Genomic DNA, 18,541 nt, shown 5'->3' on the forward strand with positions numbered 1-18,541 from the left:
TTTTTTCCAAAACGTACGCAAGTCGAAGTAATTGAGGATTGGAAAAAGAAGGTTGCTTTTTACAAAAAACGCCGTAACTCGGTTAAAAAACATCGGATAGAACCCCGCGGGAGCTCATTTTAAAAGGAAAGACATTACCCTCCGAACCCCTCAGGTCAATTTGCCCTCCACCGCCTGGTTCTAAATTGGCATTGATTTAAGTCGAAGTTAAAAAAATTGAAATTTTTTTAATCAGTTTTTTTACTGTAAAAAACACATATTTTCATTTTTAAGTCTCTGCACGTCTTAAATGGAAGCTTTTGCAATTACCTTTAAAATGCCCTGCGGTTTTTTGTGATACGATGATTTCCGACCGAGATACAAAACTTTCAAGTTTGCCTAATTTTGAGGTAAGCATGGCAAAAGTGATTGACGGGCAGTGTATATATGGTCAAATTCATAAAACTTTTAACTTTTGAAAAAAATAGAAAATGAACATTTTTTAGAGTACATGATTGAGCTTTGGTGCATATTTTTGGTTGGCAATAAAAATGATGAAATTATGGTTGTTAATGGTTTAAATAGGGAAGGGGCGTAAGAATTATGACGTCATAACGAAGAAAAAAATTTTTTTTACTTCATTTGTTCATTATAAAATTATTTGCTCTACAATAACGAATAAAATTTAACGGAAATTTTTGAGCACTTCATACGCAATAAATAATATGAATAAAAATAACATATAAATGTTTTTCTTTACGATACCTGGGACTTGTCCTATAAATACCAGAGAGAAGTTTTAATGCTGTTATTGATTGTTATTACCATTATTAAATTGATATTACCACCTCCAGGCATCACTTACCTCAGAATCTAGACGAACATTGTTTTCTTTACTTACAATGAATAATTTGACTAATTTTCAAATAAATAAGGAAAATAAATATCTACTTACGGATAATATAGTTGTTAGAATTTTAGGTATCTCACTGGCTGTAAGTTCATAGCTCAACTGACAACACAATCAAAGCTGAAGGTAGTTCATACTCGTTGTTTACATATTTCAATGTCGTGTATGTCTTATTTATATAACAGCAGATGAAACGGCGATCGTTTTATAAAGTGATATAACAAATTATTAGAAATAATATGTAAGCGAAATCGCAATGCACAAGTAACATTTCACTGAATCAAATTGTTTTTGTATTTTAAATTAAAATAACAGCCTGATACAGTAAAACGACTATAATGCTAATGATACATTTTTTACACGTTCAAATCTTATATATTAATTATCCAACGCTTTCTTAAGCAATTATCTTTCAGTGTAGTCATAATATTTTTACGCACCTTGTTTTCTTTGATCACTTTAATCGAATTCTTCAGTTTACGCATGAAATAATGTGAAAATATAACGTTCTCTTATGCTATTGAAAATATTGAATTATTGCTATTGCTTAGGATTTCACATATATTTTTTTAATACTCGCTATGTACAGGTTATTCGCAGCAGACGTATAGGACTGCATATAGAGTCCCTTTTTGCGCCAAATTGAAGAAAATTTAGACAATATTTTGTCGAATAAAGGGCACACAAATAAATATCTTAACCTCACTAAATATTGAAAAAAGAAAAAAATTAACATTGTATCTTTGTAGTCCAATAACTTTTGTATCGGTATAAGCATATGCACAGACTTGGATGAGCAGTCATACTGTATGGTAAGGTACCTAAAAAACCAAACCAAATAACAAAATCTGCAGGGGCGTCCAAAATAAATCCTTAGGAGTTAAACATTTTTCAAAACAGAAAAACTCGCAGCCGTTTTCGAAATTTTTCAATTTTGAAATTTTTTTCATAAGTCCATTACTTCTAATTTGGTACAACTAAATAAATAAAAAAAAATGGCATTACATAGAAACTTAAAAAATGCTATGCCTGTACAACAACTTTGGTTTTATTGTTATTAGATCATTTGTGACGCCTCTCTAAAGGTTAAGTTTTGTAGATTTTCCCATATCGATGTAATGCAAGTATTATTTTGAATATCAGAAGGAAGAAAAATACATATTGTAGAATAATCATTTGAAAGTTAAAGTTGATACATACCAAAGAATAAATTAAGCTTACAACGTTCGAACTCTTAAACAAAATTAAGGTTTTACAAATGTGTGCTGATCTCTCTCTCTCTCTCTCTCTCTCTCTCTCTCTCTCTCTCTCTCTCTCTCTCTCTCTCTCTCTCTCTCTCTCTCTCTCTCTCTCTCTCTCTCTCTCTCTCTCTCTCTCTCTCTCTTCCCTCTCTTCCCTCTCTCTCTCTCTCTCTCTTCTCTCTCTCTCTCTCTCTCTCTCTCTCTCTCTCTCTCTCTCTCTCTCTCTCTCTCTCTCTCTCTGAATCTAGTTTCCCTTGGACTGAAATTTTTTTCTTATTTAGGATGAATTTTACTCTAGCGCTCTTATTTCCTCTTAGTTTTCTTGGGGCTGACCTGATACTTTCATGAATGGCTTCGGCTCGTGTATTTTCTTAACTTTTTGAACTTGAAACTGAATCTAACTTACACTGAGAGAAATAAACCTATAAAATTTATTAAAACTGTAGTAAAAATTACTATAAAATATCGTAACGGTCTGACACATCTGCGATATAATAATTTTTACTACAAATTATAGTAAATTTTACTGCTTTAATTTTCACTATACGTTATAGTAAAATTTACTATTTGTGTGATAAATTTTAGCATATCCATGAAGAAATCTTCATTTTTCGGTATGATAAATAACATTCACGATTATAGCAATATTTACTGGTCAAGGAATTAAATGAAAAAATACAAATTCCATAGGAGCGCATTTATATGTATAGATATATGACAATTAAGTACTAAATTTCGAGATTTTTTGATATACAATGTACAGAGTCGCTTTAATCGCCGATCGCCAAATTCGCTAATTATTCAACTACCTATCCTATATAACACGCTTCCTTCTAATACCGAGTTCACTTCGCAAACAATTTTGATGTGCAAGTAGAACTTGGAACCCTTATATATACGAAGTGGCGATAGTTTTCGCCACTCGCCAGAAAGAAGACGCCATCTACTGTTAGACTTGAAATTTACACACCTCAACTGGTTCTGTAAAATTCAAATATAATTTCAACTTTTTATGAGGAAAAAAATAACAAGAAATAACACATTCAATAATAAAATATGTTTATTTTAAATCCAATTTTTTGAAATATAATTAAATCCATCGCATGCCATAACCATGTTAGATAAATAATAGTCGTGAACTTCTTCTTCTTCTACCTTATTCCAATCATAACTATCAAGTGTATAAACTTTAAAGGCATGCAAATGATCATCAAAATAACACTCTCCTAATATTTTTGTTATAAAAGTATGCTTTGAATTCCGTTTGAATATTTCATGAACTTCATGAAAAACAGGACCGGAAGAAGAAGCAGACACAAAAATATTATGTTTTTTTATAAGTTTATCATAAAAAAAAAACCATTTTAACGCTTGATAAGTCAAATTCGTTCAATAAGTGGCAGTACTTTTCAAAATCTGGTAATGAATTTCTAGATAATAGTTTAGAATTCCTGGACATGAAAGTCGGGCCAGCCGTTTCTTTGATCATAAATCGATAGCTTAAATCAAGCTGATGCTTAATGGCTATGGTTTTATTAATATTTACACGAGAGGTAGTAGTTTTAGCAACACCTTTGCCTTCTTGATTTTTACTTTCAAAGCGGATACAGCAAAGTTTCCATAGTATACCGAATAACTTCATGCAACGCGGATAGTGCAGAAGGAAATGATGTTTTGGCTTGAATGCATTTGGGTGCTGTGACGCAAGAAGCGATAAATATTCAAAAATAATAACTTCCAAATATTGGTAAGCCGAACGATGTACTTTATTACTGCAAACAAAAACGATTAATTCTCTCAACGACAGGTACAATTGCCAGGTTTCGCATTCTAAGGATACTAATGGACCAATAATTAAATTTATATTCAAAACTAAGTTCAACATTTCAGATGACGTCAAAACTACATATCCAGCCTTTATTGATTTTTCCGATAACTCCGGAGGTTTATTTGTATTATAGCCAAAGCCATAATCAAAACCACGCACTTTTGTATTGTATTCATCTAAAGACAGTAAACCTAGCTCAAAAATATAATAATGAAGAATAACTGCTAGATCATAACGACATACTCCTTCTAGTATGTCGTGCATGATATCGACAGCGATATTCTTACTTGAATGAAAGTGACAAATTTTATGTAAAACGCATTCTTCTAAAATTCCAGATAATTTTGGATCTTTTAGATTTCGCAAAGAATCATAATTAGCAACCGTTCGGAGAGTACATTGTTTTTCGAGAAAAATTGTTTTTTTTTCATCTTTTTTAATTAGACAATGGTGACAAAATATTGACGCATTAAATCCTTCTGTTAAACCCAGTAACGTATGAAGTCCGAGATTATCACCAATAAATAAAACTAATTCAAAGAATACTTTTTGACGACCGTCCGGCAACTCAATTTCGATTCCCCATGTATTTAAAAAATTTAGTTCTTCTATTGCTCTGGCTAAAATTATTGGATTTTTAAAACATTTTCTATCAAGCGTGTTGAAAAGTAAAAATAAAAAAATATTTTGTACTTTGGCTTGATACTTTAAGGGTAGCCCAGGAATACTTATATAGACTGCTCCAGATTTCGATAGACCTTTGTGGCTACCTAACGGATTATTATTTTCATAGTCGTCAAAGTACATAATAAGTGGAAAAACAATTTTCTCTCCAAACGTTTGCATTCGCTCTTTCTTAAAATCTCCCTGAACAAAATTTGTTATAATGTCATCGTTCAATTTCAAATCGTTCAAATAATCGACGGTTTCTTTGAAAATTCCAGGTAATTCAAAAAAATGTTTTAAAACGAATCGTAGTGGTATAAACTGAACATTCACAGGTACGTGCACAAGCATTTGAACATTGTTCACTTTTTTAAACTCAGCTCTTTCGCCTATTCGGACGCTCACTGGTGCAATATAAGTTTGCAATTTTTTATAATGCGAAAAGCGTTTTTGTTCTGTATCAACGGTTTTTAAACATTGTGAAAAATCATTAATTAATTTATTAATATTTATTACTTTGTTAATATTTGAGCTGCTAAGTTCTTTCGCGATTTCTTCTTTCAAATGTCCGGATATATCAGCCAAGAATAGTTTTGTTTTTTCGATTACTTCGTTAACATTTTTTCTGGGTATTTTTTTAAAGCTTGCAATACTTGCACTGTATTTTACAGCTATACTGTTGAGCGATTTATTGAAACTAGAAGGTGTACTCTCTATATAAGATTCTAATTCATCTGAAGAATCATAAGTAAATGATTCATCTGAACTACTACAGTCTTCGTTATTTTCAAAAATTTCGCAAGAATCGAGATTAGATTCAGTTTCGATATATGGTTCATTATCATTGCAAATCAATTCCTCATCATTATCAGTATTCGTTATAAATTCTTTGTGTTTACTACGCATGTGCTTATAAAATGAATTAAAATTTGAATATAGCCTACTGCAGTTTTTGGAAAGGCAAGCAAAATTACTGGAGTTGTTATGATAAGTTGAAAAATGTTCAAATAAAAGTTTGCCATTGTTAAGAGACAAATCGCAATGAGTACAACGTAATGTTTCCATGTTGAGAATATCTTAATATTAAAAATAAATAAACATGCATTCCAACTTTCTAAAAAAAGATATAAAACTAAAGTTGTCTCAATTGACCTACAAGTGCTGTTCCATCGACAGTCACCTCGTCATCTGGCAAATCGATACCCAACAAAACTTTGTGCAAGAAAACCCAAACCGTTCTCGTATACTTTGGGTACTGACAATCTAACGCAAAGAATATTTTCAATGCTAATTCTACAGCTTCAAGTATAGTGTCGACGTCGAAAGTCTGATTATTAACAATAACGTGGTAACCGTTTATACGACTGGCTGGTCCAACTGCAACGATAACAGGCTGGAACGTTACTCCATCTTGCCGATATCTTTGCTTCAATTTTTCAAGTCTTGCTTCGATATCATTTGCAGCCTGTAATCAAACAAATTGGTTGAATAAAAATAATGAATGCACGTTAAAATTTTTATGACGCAAAAATATACTTCAACGCGCAGTATGAATGATTCTCGACGTTCTTCAAGAGCTAATTGTTTCGTAGCCTCGGGAGTTGGAAGAGTTGGTGTTGGAGAAGTTGATATTGCATCTTTTTCGCCACGTTTGCGTTTGTTACTTTTGTTATTTTTTTGTCTTTTTGGTTTCAATATATAGCATAGCAGATAAAACAGTATAAAGTCTTCCTTTTCTAAAAAAAAATTATTACTTTTCTGATATATTTATAAACATAAACTGGAGAATCAGATAAATAAAAAAGTCTTTAATTGAAATAGCTTCCAACTTTTGCACTACAACTTTTTATTCACTGTAAATGTTACGCTATTTTTATTACATTTTATACATGAAATATAACATCAATATATGTAGGTTAGGGTATGTTCGAATGATTTTTGCTTATCTGAACTCAGATCGCCAGATACTAAAAGCCCAAGTAGAATAGAGTCATTTCTGCTTGTTATTTTTGCTTCATTATTTATAGATGTAATTAAAGCTTGCTTAACTTTTTCCCATTGCTCAGCCTCGATGAATGGATTATTAGGAAATAACAACTCATAATCTACATCAAACTGAAACAATTATGTTAATTATATGATAAGGACTCACATCAGATTAAGCAAATATTTATCAATAAATTTACTTCATACCAGCTGATTGGCATTTTGATTCTTCAAGCACGGAAATTTACTAATGTAATCGAATACAGTTAAGGTAGATTGTTTTAACAGAAGTCTTCGCAACTGAAAAGAATAAGTCCACCTCTCAAACACTTCATTCCAAGGTTCAATGTGACTTTCAAGCCATTCAATGTGATTATCTTTTGAAAAAAAAAAAATATGTAGTGTCTCTGAATATTTTATTATAGTGAAAATTTTACAAACAATTTCTAACTTTACCATTGAGTGCATTCCCTAATTCCTCGTCATTAAAAAAATTTGTTGGTCTACTATTCAATTTTTCACGCAAAAGATGATCATCCTTTAGTTTTTTTTTTAATAATTGTAATGGTTCCAAAGTTTTCCAGTAGCTAACACTGTGATTTTTTTTGAATTATGGATGGTTTGCACGTAATCTTTGAAATAAGTAGCAGCGCATTCATACTTGAAAATATTTCCTATTTCATTAGCTAGGACTTCAAATCGTTTTTTTGAAATACTAAAACACAAAATGAATTATCACATTTTCACAACATTCGGAGATTTTGATTTACTTTTTTATACTCACATAAACTTTTCTAGTTGTTCATCAACGTTCACGTCTTTCAAGATGTGATCTTTTTCTCTCGCTATCACTAACCTACACAGCCTGTTTCTAATCTTTTTGTTTAAAGGAAGATTTTTTTCTTGAGATTTGAGATAGTGATTAAGAATTGCTTTGCCCTCGGTTTTGTTTTTCAAATACTCTAGCAAACCCTTGAACAATACCAAATTGAAATTATCGACAGAAGTATTAAATAGTTAGTAATCAATCAAAAACTTACAGTGCTGATATATGTAGCAATTGCAGGAGCTTGATCTACGTCTTGTTTTACTTGTTTAGTTGTAATGTTAGCTGGAATAATTTCATTGTTGTTTGTGATGTCTTTTAATGGGCCTGCATTGCCTGATTCGTCCTGAACGTCGTCTTGACTCTGTAACTATTATGCATATTTGTCAGTACGCTTAACTATTTACAAGAAACAAACGCTTATAGAATCCACAAAATTACCTCTACATGATTCCCTTCATCAGCCATTTTTAACAAACATTACTCAAAGCCATATAGAAATCGAAATAAATTACCCAATTCACTGAGAATAATATATGAAAAGTGTGAAAGTTAGGTTAGAAAAAATAACATGCATAGTATCATGAAAATGATTTTCGATGAGCTCTGGTGATAAATGTAATTGAAAATTGTCCAAACCAGCAACTACATTTCAGTGTATTTAGATAAAAATTTATTGTACTTACGACTGTCAACACGAAATTTCCAACAGAACGATCAGCACTGGCAATGTTGACACAACTCAAAAGACCGGCAATGGCATGACGAACCTAACCTGAATAGCGTTGTCATGCGCCGCGCGCGTTTTTTTTTTTTCCCGTGGCAGTAAATATAGCTATTTTTTCTCGCTTTTTTTACTATGCAACATAGTAAAATTTATTATAATCCGATAGTAATTTTCGATTTTAGTAAAAATTACTAATGATTATAGCAATTTTTCTTGAGCTTTAGTATTTTTCACTAAACTATGTAACTAAATTCTTTCGATCTTATAATGAAATTTATTGTGTGCATGAATAAATACGAAGATATTTTAATGCAAATATTGTTCATCCTATTTTTTATCATGCATTATAGCAATTTTTATAATGAACCATAATATATTTCAATGTTTGCTTATCATAAAAATTATGACAAAGATTATAATAATTGAAATTATCATATCAAAATTCCTCACAAGGACATTGTGTCAGTCAGTTACTATATTTTATAGCAATTTTTCTTGTAGTTTTAATAAATTTTGTAAGTTCATTTCTCTCAGTGTAGACTTAGAACTGGACTGCTTTCCGCGGCCGTGTACAGAGCCTCTTATAAGCAAAGGGTGGTTGAGTGGAAATCTCCTTTTTTAGGTCCATGGACTGACAAAGTCAAGATTTTTCGCATTGATCGAAGAATTTTCCTATCCGAACCAGAATACATAATTGGTCGAAGGGCGTGAGTTTTTAGAAAGAAAGGGAAGGTGGTCCTTTTTAAACTTGGGCCCATTCTCTTGAGATGGCTCTTCGAATGTCATTTTTGAAAGTAAAAGTGACGCTATTATTTATAATTAGTTATTGCAAACAAGTGTTAATCAAAATACTTACTTGTAATTTTACATTATTACTTAATACTAGGGAATCAATAATAAATTGAAATAACATTAAAATTCAGAAATTCTATGATTAGTTATTATAAACTATTTTATAAAATTTGCAAACTCGTTTGAATAGTTACGAAGCTTGTTATTATGTTATTATTTGCTATATTCTGTAGTTAAATACGGACTATTGTTACTTATTATCTTGTTGTTTAGTTTAAACAGTGTATTTCTATGTTTGAAAAATGCGCACTATTGTACAAAAGTCGTTAAAATATTATTGAATTTCTTATAATATTCTTTGGAATTAATCACATTATTTTTTTGTAGTCTTAAATACTATGATTTTCTACGATTTTCTATCTATTCAATGCTTCAAAATGGAGATTCGATACAAGAATGAGGAGACTCATAATTATTTATAATCTAATACAAAAGGTTACATTTTGTAATTTAGATATTTTATTTTATTCTTTTCCAATAGTAAATTTTTAGTTTTTTTAAAACAGAAGAATTCAATGGGAAAATTTGAAACGGGAAACAGATAGTAGTTTTATGGCCAGGAGGAGAGCCTCCTATCGGCTGTCGCTTCAGAATACGTGCGCGAGGACTGTAGGCCTCGTTCTAATGGATGCAAGCGAAAAAGAGCAGGATCAGAGATTAGCCGAAAAATAAAGGGACGCGGGCCTAGGCTAGTACAAGGTTTTTTTATATAGACTTTGTGTAAAACCTATTTTCGGTTAGGAATGGAAAGAAAATCTTATAGTTGTGACTCTCATCCTTGTCCTTTTCGCTGGCAAGCAAAGGTTCTCATCCTGGCAATTATTTTATTCTAATTTAAAAAAACATTTTTAAATAAAATAAAATTATTCTTGACATTACAAAAATTTGCCTTAAAGTTTTGACAAAATGTCTCAGTTTCTTAACTAATTTTAAGCATATTTTGTAGATAAAATTTTTCTGTTTAGTTCATTCTTTTCAAGTAAAAAAATCTTGAAGTTTTTTCATACTTTCATATACGATGTTCGAAATCATTCTTTTCCAAAAGAACTGATGGTTTCAATACATCAACTCAATAAATACCAATCATCTTTTCTTAAAATTAACAAATAATGGTATTACTACCATTAATATATATATATGTCTGTCCAACAGATTTTTAAAAACAGCTGCGCAGGTGGGTCAACCGATCTTGGCGGCGATTTTTTCTATGGTAGTACATGCAACAAGAGGACTTTTGGCTATCTCAATTTTTTTTTAAATATATACATACCGATATATATATATATAAATAGGTGAAAAAATGAGCCTTTTTTTTGGCCATTTTTGAAGATCCATAACTCCGTGAGTTTTGAAGATATCAGGATGGGCGACCTCTCATTCGATTCGTCTTTTCATCTACTTTCGAAAACAATGGCTGTCCAAAACCTGAAAATACACTCTGCTGGATGTGCCCGCTGGTTCATTGCACTCATAATTGTTTGATTTTTAATCATATTTACGGGCTCGTAGTTCCGTCAGTTTGACATTTTTTGAAAAATTACAAAATATTTTTTTGTTTGTGTTGAAAAGAACTTTCATTTGTGACCCCGCCCACCTCGCTAGCTTAATTAGGACCAAAGATATACGTATTCAAAGTTTGCTGTTATTCCGAAAATAGCAAAATATTACAATTTTTAAAGTACATTTAAAAAATACGAACATCATCTTTTTCATCAAACAAAGTTTTTCTAAGTAGCTCTAGTATTGTAGAATATAATTATTGAATTTATTCAGTAAAATAAACTCAATCCATTAGCAAAGTATAAACTAAGTATTTATTGAATAAACATGAAATAAAAGTTACATATAATTTAAATACAAAATAGCGGAGCTCAAGAGTAAAGGCTGTTACTCCTCTGAGCGCATCGGGTGAACTAACTACGTTCGCAGATGCAGCTAACGTATCCTCTCGCACAGGAAAATCACCAAAAACATTTATTGCTCCACCTGGAGACCATCGGTCATCGGCGTGGTGACGCGTCGCAGGCGCGCAACGAGCAAAAGGTTTTATGGCTCTGCCTAGGCTTTCTCTTAAGCAAACAATCCTAAGGACAGATCTCGAAAATACTATTTGTGCCTTGTGCTCGCATATATATTTTTAACACTCCCACTTATTTTGGAGATCCGATTACACTTAACTTTCCGCGCAAGTAGCAAAACTGCTGTTTTGGTACAGGCTTAGTAAAAATATCAGCGAGTTGCTCTTTAGATTGCACATATTTTATGTCTATAGTACTTCACCACAGTTTACAACATCACGGGCAAAATGGAACTTCACGTCGATGTGCTTTGATCGCTTGTGATCATTGCACTCGGAGTTGCTAGCAATTTTAATAGCTGCTTGATTATCAACAAAAATTGTAACAGAATCACAACCGAAATTCAATTCGATCAACATACGGCGCAGCCAAATCGCTTCTTTCACACCATTTGCTAACGCAACATATTCAGATTCAGCGGTCGACAACGTTACAAGCTTTTGTAGTTGGCTACACCACGAAACCGGCGCGCCATTTAACATAAACACAAAACCGCTTCGCGATCGGCGTGTTTCAGTGCATCCGGCAAAATCGGCATCAGTGAAACCCTTTACATCAATTGAGCTCCCACTGTCTCCAAAAATCAAGCCATAATCGCGCGTACCAGCTAGATAACGCATGATTCTTTTCACCGCTTGCCAGTGAGACTCACTGTAGCAGCTAAGGAACTGACTCGCGTAATTTACAGCATACTCAATATCGGGACGACATACTCGTGCGGCGAATAATAATGAGCCTATTGCTTCCCGATAAGGTATATTTATATTGACTATAGCAGTATGCTTTTGTAAAACCATACCTGGATCAGCAGGTACACCAATAAAATTCGCATTTTGCATATTAAATTTTTCAAGAATTTTATTGATGTAGGCTTCCTGCGACATTTTCAAAAGACCGCGTTTGCGATCGCGTTTTATCTCGAACCCGAGAAATTCGTCCGCGCAATCAAATATAATTTTAAAGTTACTCTCTAGATAGCGAAGCACACTCAAAATTGCATTCTCGCTCTCACTCATGATCAAGCCGTCATTGACATACACCGCGAGATACACTACAGAACCTTGAACTTTTCCCACAAACACGCACTTGTCACTTGTGATGTTCATGAGATTGAATTCCTTCAGGAATCTCGTGAACTTCTCGTTCCAGCATTTTGGTGCCTGCTTCAGTCCGTAGAGGCTTCGTTGCAGCTTGAGAACTGCCTCTGGCTGGTCCTCGTCTTGATATCCCTGCGGCTGCTCGAGATAAATTTCCTCCTGAAGATCGCCGTTCAAGAATGCAGTCTTGACATCGAACTTCATTATTTCGTAGTTGCGTTTTGTTGCCAACGCAAGTAGAATCCGGATGGATTCATAGCGAACCACTGGAGCGAAGGTGTCGAAGTAATCGATACCTTCGCGCTGACGAAAGCCTTTCGCCACGAGTCTTGCTTTGTATCTCGTTTCCTTTCCGGCTGCGTCGCTCTTCACAGTATATACCCATTTACAGCCTATAGCTTGTTTACCAGTGGGCAGCGGGCATAACTTCCAGGTATTATTTTCTCGGAGAGCTTGCATTTCTTCATCCATAGCACGCCTCCACTTGCCACCATTTGCACTTGACATGGCTTCATCAAACGTCATAGCTTTGACGTCGGCTAGGTAGGCGATGGGAACGCCGAATCGGTCTGGCGCTCGAATTTGGCGCCTGTCGCGCAGTTGATGTCCTTCATGAGCATCGTCAGCGGCTGCTTGTTTTTGCTCGAACTCTGGCTCGTTGGGGGCAGCTGGCATTTCAGCCTCAAGTTGAACTTGATCTTCTTGAGCTTGTTCTTCAACTTGAATCACGGGTTCTTCACTATCCTCCAATCCAAAGTCGATTTGGTAAGTGATTGGTTCAGCGTCGGTATCGACGCTCGGCAAATCGCTTGCGTTGAATGTCACGTTGCTGCTAATATTAATCCTTCGCGATGATTTGTCCCAAAGGCGGTAGTTTGACGATTCACCATCATACCCGGCAAAAACGACCCGCTTGCTTTTAGGGTCGAACTTTTGTCTCTTCTCGTCGGGCACGTTGAGGTAGGCAAGCGACCTAAACACTCTTAAGTGTTTTATTGCGGGCGCGCGCTCGAACCATTTCTCGAACGGAGTGAGCGTCTCTCCTGGTATCAAGATGGCTCTATTCAGCAAATAACACGCGGAGTTTATTGCTTCGGGCCATAAACTAGTGTTCACGTTTTTTGCATGTAGCATCGAACGTGCGCATTCAACAAGAGTACGAATTTCGCGCTCGGCGCGTCCATTCTGCTCATGTATATAAGGAGCCGAAAATTCGTTTACGATACCTTTCTCCTTGAGAAAATTTTGCATTTTCTCGCAGGTATACTCGGTACCATTATCAGAACGCAGCACTTTGATTTTGGCTTCCAGCTGTGTCGACACGAAAGCTTCAAACTCTTTGAATTTATTGAACACTTCCGATTTATGGCGTAGAAAATACACTTTCCTATAGCTAGTGTTCTCGTCTTTAAACACAAGGAAAAAACGTGTTCCATTTGGAGACGGCACGTTTATTGAGCCGCAAACATCGCTGTGAATTTTCTCTCCAGGTCCATGATGGCTTTGTGATGTGCTGCTAGGATGTGGCTTTCGGGTCTGCTTTCCCAAGACACAGCCTTCACAAAACTCTAGTTTTTCTGCAGCAATCCCTTTGACGCCAAGCCTTTCACATGTGCGCTTAACTGCTTGCACATTGACATGGCCCATTCGCGCATGCCACAGGTTTAGTTTGCTTAATCCATCTGTTTGTACGGCGTTACAAGCATCGGGCACTTTCACTTTGAACAGCATTCGAAACAGATTTCCTTGAAGGACTCCCCTTGCAATGGAGTTTCCTTGCTTATCGCGCACTTCACATCCTTTTTCGTCGGAAAAAAAATCGAAGCCTTTTCTATTCGCTGAGCATACGGAGGATAGATTGCAACCAAGGTCAGGCACGTACAGCACGTCACTTAACTGGCTTTCATACACAATACCATTTAGGTTTTCGAGGATTGTGATTGTTCCGATCCCGGGTGCATCGATGCAACGATCATCGGCCACTTTCACAGCACTGCCTACAGGATTCGGGCGAAACTCGGTGAAAAATTCTTTACGGAAAGTCATGTGGCGTCCAGCACCAGTGTCCGCGATAAAGTGCTCTTTATCATTGTCACTGATGCACTTGTAAGAAGCTGTGATGTCACACACGAGCGCATTCGTGGTTTTCACAGTCTTCTCGCTATTGTCACTCTTTCTCGAATTTTTCTGCGGACACTCACGTGCCCAATGGCCTTTCTCTTTACACTTGTCACAACGCGTACGCTTTTTCAGCTCCTCAATGTCCTTTTTGGAGAGCTTCTTTTTTTTCACGTCACTTGTCGCGTCGTTGAGAGAGGCACTTTTCACATGAAGAGCAAGCGTTGTCGCTTCTTTTTCACTAAGTCGATTGTCTTCCTTGATCAATCTCGCCAAGAGTGTTTTTTTGGTCTTATCAGCTGTGGGCGTGCATTCCCACGCTACAGTAAAAAGCCCAAACTTTTCGGGCAAGCTGGTCAGCAGCTTTGTTACCACTGCTTCGTCGGTAGGTTTATTCTCTGCATTTTCCAATTTCTTCAAGATGCTTTCAAATTTTTCCAGCTGCACTACTATAGACTCAGTCTCGTTGATGCGGAAAGCGTAAAACTGCATCCATGCAGTTTGTTTTGCGTCAGCGCTTGTATCGCCGTACAATTCGCCAAGCTTGTCCCACATCTCCTTTGCAGACGTGCAGTTGATCAGATTGCATCGTAGCTTCGAAGTAATCGAACACAGAATAATCGTCTCAGCTCGAGATGTTAATTTTTCATAAGCCTTGAGTTCAGCAGCTTTAACCGCACCGGCAGGTTTTATTTCCGTTCCATCCACGAATCCAAACAATTCTTTGCCTTTCAGCGCGATTCTCAATTCAAACTTCTATTGCGTGTAGTTGTTCGAACCTTCCAGCTTCGTAATATCTAAACTTTCCCTGTCAGACATCATGAACGATAGAGACACTTGCACTTGAACGAAAAACAATGCACTCAAACTTCAAACACTTTTATTCACACAGCCAGCGTGGCTTGTCACAAAAAATACTGAGGCGCAGCGGAAGCGTGCTGGGCCCATAACCTATTGAATTTATTTAGTAAAATAAACTCAATCCATTAGCAAAGTATAAACTAAGTATTTATTGAATAAACATGAAATAAAAGTTACATATAATTTGAATACAAAATAGCGGAGCTCAAGAGTAAAGGCAGTTACTCCTCTGAGCGCATCGGGTGAACTAACTGCTTTCGCAGATGCAGCTAACGTATCCTCTCGCACAGGAAAATCACCAAAAACATTTATTGCTCCATCTGGAGACCATCGGTCATCGGCGTGGTGACGCGTCGCAGGCGCGCAACGAGCAAAGGGTTTTATGGCTCTGCCTAGGCTTTCTCTTAAGCAAACAATCCTAAGGACAGATCTCGAAAATACTATTTGTGCCTTGTGCTCGCATATACATTTTTAACAATAATCCTATAATAACATCGGTGGACTTTTGCTTCCTTGTTGACTTATGTGATTTTTCAAAATCACTAATTTCTGGTATTTTGAAAAATTATCTACGGTTTACTATTGTAATTAAAATTGTAATAATGACTTGATTTCATGGTATTTCACTTTTAGTTCCTGTTTCACAACTAGAACTGCATCAGCACGTTTTGCTTACTGTGGTTTGCACGTGCTATTGGGGTTTGACCTGTAGAGTGACGCGACTTCTCGTGCCGATAAGCAGAAACAAATGAAATTAAGGCTCAACATGGGCAGGAATGGGAACAAATAGTAATTGTTGAAAATTATTAATATCAGACGAAATGTGTAAATTGGACGATGTCAATGATAAATGAGAGCGATTTAGTGGAGATAGGTGAACACCAATTTTTCCAAAAAAAAAAGTCGTAAATCATCGTTAAAGTGTCCCTATTACTTTTTAACATCAATCCATTTGCATATTTCGTTACAAAATATCGATAATTTTGATAATTAATACTTATGTTGACCATGTTAAGCTTTACGTCTGTTTTTCCTTGCCGACGTGAGAGGTCGCATCAGTCTACAGGTCAGACCCTAATTGATTGAGTTGTAGGTTGTAGTCGACGTCAAGTAAAGAAGCCGAAAGCTAATAGATTTATTTTAAGAAATAAATAATTAATCAAATAATTTTACGCTGTCCTATCAATTATTCATAAGCGTATTGATTGCTCAGTCTTTTCGTACATATTGACGAAAAATACATAATTAAATTTATTTATTAAACCATTTATTTATTTCTTCTTTTACATTTTCATGAGAAATTGAGCAAACCAAAACAACCTATGAGCATTCGATTGACGAGCTTAAGATTATTGAAAAAATCATTTTATTAGCAAAGCGGTTTGTGTTCGCTTCATTGCTAGCAGCTTATCGTAAGTATCAACGATAGTAAATCAAAAGTTCTAATGCAGCCCTGTATATCGTTGGAAACTGTTACCGAAATTTACATATATAAATATTTTTTGTTATTATAATATGAAAAATGTTATTTGAATAGTTTATATAAATCAACTATTCAAGTGTCAATGCACTGATTTTCGTTTTTCTGCAGGCTGCTCTCGTAAGTATTTTTTAGTAATTTTATTTTTGAGTATCTGTGGCTTACTTAAAAAGGCCGGCTAGCCAAACAAATCTTTTTCTACGTGATCCATGAATCTTATCTTTATTTCTTACGAGTAAAATTGAAATATTTCTAGACTTTATATGTATACTTTTATACTTTTTATAAGATTACACGGAAAGAGTTCATATTGTATCAATTATATTAAAAACTGCCAATATTGACAAGAATATTCAAACAGTCTCTATTCGTCAATGCACTGCAATTTTCACTACTGTGAAACTTCATTACTACGAAATAAACAATGTAGTCTATATACATTAGTTAGAAAATCACTCTCAAAGATCCCATAATTATTATTAATAATTATTATTAATATATTAGTCGAATTATTAATAATAATTATTATTAATAATTCGACGAATGTTTATGGAATCTTTGAGAGTTAAATTCCCATTAGAGAAAATTAAAACTTACAAAGAATCTTTATGAGTTTTAATTTTTGGGATCTCACTCACAATTTTGTCTTTTTGAGTTATATTTCATTAGAAAAGTAATAAACACTTGGGCTTAAAATTAAAGAAATGATTTGTTCAATAATAGTCGTAGTAATTGTAATGACTGTTTTAAATACTTTTTATTTTAGTATTTTTTAGAAAATAGGAGTTTAATGGTTTAAAGGTAACGTTTCAAAGAGATTGTGATGAAAAATAAATATTTAAGCATCGCAAGTACTGATTGTTATTGTAATGTGTATCAGATTTATTGATGATTCAAATGAAATGAAAAGGATATTTTTGAGATCGCAAACTGTTTTTGTCAGCTGATAACGTTTACTTGGTATTTTAATAAAAAATTCCACAAATTCTTAATTTTGCTTGTTGGTTAATTCTTTTGTTGCAACTTTAAAATATTTTTTTCAAGATTACGTGAAGGATTACGCACTAGCGTGACATTAAAAATACTAAAATAAAAGTATGTAAAATAGTCATTACAATTACTACGACTATTATTGAACAAATCACTTCTTTAATTTTAAGCCCAAGTGTTTATTACTTTTCTAATGAAATATAACTCAAAAAGACAAAATTGTGAGTGAGATCCCAAAAATTAAAACTCATAAAGATTCTTTGTAAGTTTTAATTTTCTCTAATGGGAATTTAACTCTCAAAAATTACATCATTATCCCGCTATAGCCGTTACTGTCTTTTTAGACATTTTATGGCTTATTTCAAGTAATTTTTGTGTTCATCAAAGAAAATCAGCCCTCGGACAACTATTTCAATTATTTTATAGTATGCATACAACATTTTGTATTCAAATTCAAAAAACAATTTGAAAAGCTTATAGCGTGAGTTTGAAAAACTGAAAACAACTCTAAAAAGTTTCAAAATATTCTTTCAGCCAATTGAGGAGCATATTTGTTTGGGGTATCTATTGGAGATGTAATATAAGGGTTTTTGACGTCGCATATTACAAATCTGAAATCAGATTTGCGAAAATCAATGTAATGTAAGAAAAATTCTAAACAAATAATATTTAATGAAACTCTGTGAAGGATACTTGAAAAAAATATTTCAGAGTCCTAGTTGTCCCTATCAAGAGAAAACCGATTTTTTTTTGTTAAACAAAAACGCATTTCTACTCGTACACGTTACCTTTTTTTTATGAAGTTGTTAAAGAATAAATTATTCAATCTTTTTTAAGTCGGGCTGTTGGATATATCCTTGATACATTTTCTAATAAATCAAAATTCCAAAGTAGTTCATAAA

General features: G+C 34.1%; 1 protein-coding gene across 2 annotated transcripts; it reads right to left on the bottom strand.

Annotated features, from left to right (window-relative positions):
• Window positions 1-6,455: 6,455 nt before the first annotated feature.
• LOC131675371 (uncharacterized) lies at window positions 6,456-8,386 on the bottom strand. Of its 2 annotated transcripts, XM_058954341.1 has the most exons (7): window positions 8,123-8,386; window positions 7,878-7,959; window positions 7,651-7,806; window positions 7,395-7,582; window positions 7,067-7,325; window positions 6,818-6,987; window positions 6,456-6,739 (listed from the first exon to the last, which is right to left on the bottom strand). In XM_058954341.1, the coding sequence occupies exons 2-5, from the start codon at window positions 7,902-7,904 to the stop codon at window positions 7,163-7,165; spliced, it is 534 nt and encodes a 177-aa protein (XP_058810324.1). In that variant the 5' UTR covers window positions 7,905-7,959; window positions 8,123-8,386; the 3' UTR covers window positions 6,456-6,739; window positions 6,818-6,987; window positions 7,067-7,162. The 2 variants fall into 2 exon arrangements, 1 of the variants encoding a protein (XP_058810324.1); XR_009303050.1 differs by lacking the exon at window positions 7,878-7,959.
• Between the last annotated feature and the right edge of the window lie 10,155 nt (window positions 8,387-18,541).

Source organism: Phymastichus coffea, unplaced genomic scaffold, assembly GCF_024137745.1.
Source record: "Phymastichus coffea isolate CEN01 unplaced genomic scaffold, Cenicafe_Pcof_1.1 PCOF00020, whole genome shotgun sequence".
In the NCBI taxonomy this organism is placed as follows: Eukaryota; Metazoa; Arthropoda; class Insecta; order Hymenoptera; family Eulophidae; genus Phymastichus; species Phymastichus coffea.

Coding starts and splice junctions, on each gene's coding strand:
- LOC131675371 (XM_058954341.1), bottom strand. CDS start 7,904: ATGGCTGATGAAGGGAATCATGTAGAG. Junction 7,807..7,877: donor ATGAAGGGAATCATGTAGAG/GTAATTTTGTGG, acceptor TATGCATAATAG/TTACAGAGTCAAGACGACGT. Junction 7,326..7,394: donor GAACAACTAGAAAAGTTTAT/GTGAGTATAAAA, acceptor TTTGTGTTTTAG/TATTTCAAAAAAACGATTTG.